The 6,000-nt window shown below is 36.5% G+C and overlaps 1 protein-coding gene across 8 annotated transcripts in view; it reads left to right on the top strand.

The window, feature by feature from the left end:
- Nucleotides 1-5,628, top strand: part of CDH18 (cadherin 18) — a 557,694-nt gene extending 552,066 nt beyond the window's left edge. For 7 of the 8 annotated variants that reach the window (XM_038175177.2, XM_038175184.2, XM_072035016.1 and 4 more), the window contains 2 exons: nt 3,033-3,284; nt 4,880-5,628. In XM_038175177.2, the coding sequence (XP_038031105.1) occupies nt 3,033-3,284; nt 4,880-5,382 (755 nt within the window). In that variant the 3' untranslated portion in view covers nt 5,383-5,628. The remainder of the gene's footprint in view (nt 1-3,032; nt 3,285-4,879) is intronic. The other variant, XM_038175183.2, reaches the window with a different exon arrangement.
- Nucleotides 5,629-6,000: the final 372 nt, after the last annotated feature.

Here is a 6,000-nt window from a genome sequence, read left to right on the forward strand (position 1 = left end):
AGTCATCACCTAGTGTGTATAATGAGAACATTAATTTATTTTTATGCAAAATATGTATTCATTTTAAATTCTGTTCTAGTCACAAATATATGTGTTTATTTCTGCTCTTGGTCTGTTTCTGGAGCTCAACCTGCTACTGCTTTAGCAGCTGACAGACAGACCAACTAAAGGTCATTTTGTATTCTGTGGTGGTTTCCCTGTTTGAACCCTTCAAGATTTTTGTCAATGTCCTCCAGCAGTATTGGGGAAGTTAGGACTGACAGTCTGACATTAAAAAATAGAGTGAATGGGAAAATAGGAAAGATATTATAAAAAAGCAAGAGTTGTTTTTTTGTTTTTTTTTTTTTTTTTTAATGCAATATTAAGTAGCAGAAAGATAAAACAGTGTCTTACTTTGCCCCCTTAACTTTACCAATATATGTGCCAAAAAATTAAAAGCCATGCAGACAATCTACCTGTTTGCAGTCTGTGGTCTGTAAGGTTGTGAGTTTGTTTTAGGAGGATTTAAAATACATCTACTGAGATTGTTCAGATACTGCATTTAATTAGATCATATGTGTATCAAAGAACAAGCTGTTTCAATTTTGTTAAGTTAGACTTAGGACTTTTCCATATATTTTAGAATTAGATCAGCAAAGCCTAGTAAGACTAAAATGGGTGAGCACAGTCTGTAATCGTGGCCTTAAGGCTACTCTGCTTTAGGGAAGAATTTTCTTTACAAAATAAATGCAATCTGAATTTGTGTTATCAGGCTTAATTTCTTCAGTCATTTGACTCCATTATAAAACAATTTCCTTCCTAGTTTAGGTGCTGAATAATCTGGAAATAATTTATTTCTTAACAATAATATGATGAAAAATTTAAGCATTAGTGGATACACCATGGTATGTTTTATGAGGTTATAAAGACCCAGATTAAGCAAGGGAAGAGAAGAGTTAAAATTTAATAGAATGTTTATAAGAAAAGATAAATATTTCTACATATCATATGGTTTAGGTATACAGGAATCATTTCCACAACCCTATGTCAAATGAAAACCCTGACTTAATAGATATCTTTTCATCAACTCTGTGTTGGAGTTCTACGGACTATTGAAAACACTTTTACTTTGGAATACGTGTGTACCAAAAGTATTTTATCTGTAGAAATAACATTTTCGTAATGTGATTATCTTGCTCTATGTCAGATGTTTCAGATGACAAAATTATCTTTTTGTGCCACTTTGCCTTTAAAAGGGTTTTATAAATAGAATGAATATAGATGACATTATATATGGCTGGTGTCATGCATCTAAAGAGGAGGTTGGCATGAATCTCAGAATTTAATCCTCAAAAGTGACATGACAAAGTTGAAGAGGACTTGAAGGCCTACTGAAAATAAATAAATGAATAGAAATCAGATTTTGCACCCACTGCAAAGATGAAGAACAGAACTTAATGAATTAGTAACAAACTCAGACTGGAGATTTCCAAGAAAATAAGCAGGGAGGATGGAGAAGAAAGCTAATCAACTTCAATGCAGCAGGACCTCATGCCCAGTTTTTGGCTCAGTGGCACAGTTCCTTTGTGACCTTAGGCAATTCCTACCTCAGATATTTTTCTCATGCGAAACCGCTTACCAAATATATTATGATATTATTCTGGGGGGCTACACTATCTGTTTTGATCAGTACACCCCTATTGGGTGATACACAAAAGCAAAATGTAGAGAGAATTGAGTAAAATTAATGGTTTAAAATTTGAGACAGAATTTGACAGAAGTTGTGGCATGAAGGATAGTCACCTGGTGAATAGTACTGTAGCTACAGTAGTAAGAAAAAAAAATATATATATATATATATATACATATATATAGGAATAGGAAGGAAAATCCAGCAGACACATTTTTGCACTATCACCTCTTTGTTGTTTGTTAACAAATTCCAAACCCACAAACCCACCACTGGGGATCTGTGACTGTTAGTCAAGTGCAAGCATCATGAGAGGAGAGCTCTTCTCTTCCAACCTCTCATCTTCTTGGTCCTGATTTCTTTCTGCAGCTCCTCATGTATTCAATTTCTCATGGTGTCCAGTTTTGCTTGGTGTATCTGTGGGCTCTTATTCAAGGGCCTGTACTCTTAAAGTGGCAGCAACAAACTGAAATGGAATTTTAAACATATGAAATTATGATGTAAATATATTATCATAGCATTTCTTCCTCTACACTCCCTTTATGCCCCTAAATTTCTTGGACTTGAAGGGACATGTGTGGCAGTTTGCCATCCCAATTAGTGCCCATAAATACTCTTGCAGAGTGTGTATAGTAGCATTAGTATTCTCATTGACTGTAATATATGTCAGATGGATCTGTAAGTAACATAATGGTGACAAAACGTTGCATCACTTTCTGTCACCTTTCCTTACCTACCTTAGACCTTTACTGGTTTAGAACAACTAGTATCTGCTCTCTCTCTTTCCCTTCCCCATTCCCTCTCCCTCTCCCTCTCCCTCATATTTCGTTCCGTAACTACATCTTCATCTTGACCTCCCTACAGCATGAGTCCTTTCAAATATTTTCTGAAAGCTCGGGTGATCTATAAAATCGATCACAAACAGCAAAATGTGAAAGTTTTAATTTAACTTTTATTAAAGACATTTTAACATTGATTTGAGAATCAAAATGACTTTTTGTTGATGAATTCCACAACAGATATTCTTAGATTTCCAGGTATTCACATTTACAGGTGTCCATACACAGCATATCATAGGATTAAAACACTTGGAAACTGGGCCCAAAATGTTTGCCAAAGTTCACTTAGACTCTCAGACATGAGCATAAATAATCTTATTTATGCAATTCTAGTTACTTTGCCCTGTCTCCTCTTAACCTTCCATTGGCCAGAAATGCTTCCCAATAAATTTAAATCTAGATCATGCATTTTCACAGATTAGGATTGTGCCCAATACTTGTACTGGATAGGAAACAAACAATTAATAACATATTTCTTTTTTGCTTCATTAAGATGATATTCTGTTTTTCTTTTGATACCATAGATAACACAGCCAGTATACTGACAAGAAGAAGGAAATACAGTCGAACTACTCAAGATATATATTACCTCCTGGTTTTGATTTCTGATGGTGGAGTGCCCCCTCTCAGCAGCAGCAGTACTCTCACAATTAGGGTTTGTGCTTGTGAGAGAGATGGACGAGTGAGAACTTGCCATGCTGAAGCTTTTCTCTCCTCTGCTGGGTTGAGCACAGGAGCTTTAATTGCAATCCTGCTCTGTGTTGTCATTCTTCTTGGTAAGTCATTTTCAATATTAAGTACTGCCATCCTTCCACTGGTTGTCTGAATGAGACAGGGCAGAAATTTTTAATGTGACATGTTTTTGATCCTGAAGCTGCTTGGTAGTAGAAGGTAATTAGAAACATATAGCTGTGATTAGGGGGGAAAGGTTTAGCTAAAATGCATAGGAAAAAATGCCTTTAAAGTACATTATTGAATACCTGGAATCCACTATAAATAGTTTTTCAGAGGTTATCAAGTAATTAGCACTGCAGATAATTTTTTCCGTAATTTGGAAAGATTTCAAAAAGCCACTGACTCTAATTCCATGTCTGGAACAGTGTGAAAAATTATAGAAGAGAGATGAGGAAAGCTTTTTGAAATGCATTACACTGTAGGAAGCACCATTAGCACCATAGAAAAGCCATTTCTTAATTACCTTTGTGGGATAAGCTGATAGCAATGTACAGCATAATCCACAGGGGCAAGGGACATATGAGACAATGTGATGACTCCATTAGATAAATGACCTTGCAAGTGCATTTTCTTTCCACTTTTTTTTTTTTATTTCTCTCCCCCCCCCCCTCCCGCCCCCCCCCCCCGGCCAATTTGAATGTTACTCATTAGTTAATGTTCATTTATTTATTTATTTATTTACCTATTTATTTATTGTGGCAGGGGGACAACTTGCTAGGTATATATTCCTGTACTATTCATGTGCCTTTCTACATTCTAATAGAGATGGAAAGAAATAATGTGAGTTGCACTGTGACTCACATAGGAGATTTTGAGGATTTTTTTCTGAATGCTCTACATTTTCTATAGACAACTTTCATCACAGCTTACTTCAGAGCTTCTTTATCAAAAAAGTGTTTTAAAATGTATATTAACACAATTAGTTTTAAATCTTGTATTTTATCATAAAAGATTGAACATTCATAAGAGAAAAAATAAAGCTTATACATTTTAATTAGATATATATGTTGGATATTGGTCTTCATGAAGCTCTGAAAGCCCTTAACAATGCTTCTGAAAAATGTCAGCCTTAGTTACTCATTTCTCATTTACTGAAGGGTGTTATCCCCTTTTGTGTTCTTTATGAAATCCCTAATAATCTAACTAGTGGAATTCATTATTGGCTCAAAAACCACTAGCAATTCCCACAGAGCAAATACACACTAGAAGAATGCTTTTTACTGGCCCTTTGGAAGACCAGGCTGTATTGGAAGTTTGTAATTTTACAATAACACTATTAACTTTCCCCTTGGTTGTCTGTTGTCTACCTGTTACGCTTTGGCAGGTTGCTATGTCAAAAAACAGCTGTATAGATTTCATGGGTCATTTCCAGGCATGCAGTAATCTATCTTCATGTAACAAACACATTATACCTCAAAGGTAGTGCTCACTTAGGACTATAAGTAGGCTCTTTTCCAAATTGAACATGTGCCTGATGTAATGATACTCCAGTTGAAGGCCAGCATAATAATATCAGAATGCAAATATTAGCCTGAAAGGATTACAACTCTGTATTCATGATTTAGTATGTGCTATTTCTGTAGCATATATCTACTTACTTTGAATGTAAACCTTAAACCTAATCTAATATCTGCAGTTTTCTCTTTAGCAATTGTGGTCCTTTTCATCACCCTAAGACGTAGCAAGAAGGAGCCCTTGATCATTTCAGAAGAAGATGTCCGAGAAAATGTTGTGACATACGATGATGAGGGCGGTGGGGAAGAAGACACAGAAGCATTTGACATCACAGCACTGCGTAATCCATCAGCTGCTGAGGAACTAAAATATCGGAGGGATGTTCGTCCTGAAGTGAAGCCTGCGCCCAGGCACCATCACTCTTCAAGCCTTGACAGTGTAGATGTTCAGGAGTTCATTAAACAAAGACTGGCAGAGGCTGATTTGGACCCCAGTGTGCCCCCGTACGACTCCCTGCAGACATATGCCTATGAGGGTCATAGATCTGAAGCTGGATCTATCAGCTCTCTGGATTCAGTCACAACACACTCTGACCAGGATTATAATTACCTTGGTGACTGGGGGCCTGAGTTCAAGAAGCTAGCTGAACTCTATGGGGAAATAGAATCAGAAAGAACAACTTAGTTGTAATTCCCAGAACAACTGGAGATAGAACGACAGCAACAGTAACAACAAATGAATACAGTACTTGGAACTGAGCAAGTTGTACACAGTTACTGTAGAACAAGTGCCCTTTTCATATTTGAAACTGGGTTCTCCAATTGGAAGAAAGTCAAATTTGAAAAATACAGAAAAAAGAAGCTATTGTCCCTTGTGTATATTTTTTAATTGCTCAATAAAGTCTGTGGTACCATACAGTACCTAAAGTAAAGCCAAGCAATGACACTTTCATTGCAATATGCTTAACATCTCCAAGCTATAGTAAGTTATGGTCATGCCTGTATAGGAAGATAGCTGATGGAAGAGTGAATTTCTTGCAGGTGGTTTTGATGTTGCATTTCTAGCTGTGCTCTAGCCCTTGTGATCCCAGTGTGAGGTAGCCAGTGGGGTTTACTATCAGTGTGAGAAGTCCTAAGAGTCAGTTTCCTTTAACAGAAGGGATAAGCCACACCTGTCCTCTTAAATAAATGGTCCTTTGACATCTTATTGAATTAGCAGGTTGCATTGAGAAGATTTAATTTCATTATGTCCTTCATAATCTTTTCATCCCTAACCAGCTAACAGAGGGAGGGCATCATAAGC

The sequence above is a fragment of the Anas platyrhynchos genome, chromosome 2, assembly GCF_047663525.1.
Source record: "Anas platyrhynchos isolate ZD024472 breed Pekin duck chromosome 2, IASCAAS_PekinDuck_T2T, whole genome shotgun sequence".
Taxonomy (NCBI): domain Eukaryota; kingdom Metazoa; phylum Chordata; class Aves; order Anseriformes; family Anatidae; genus Anas; species Anas platyrhynchos.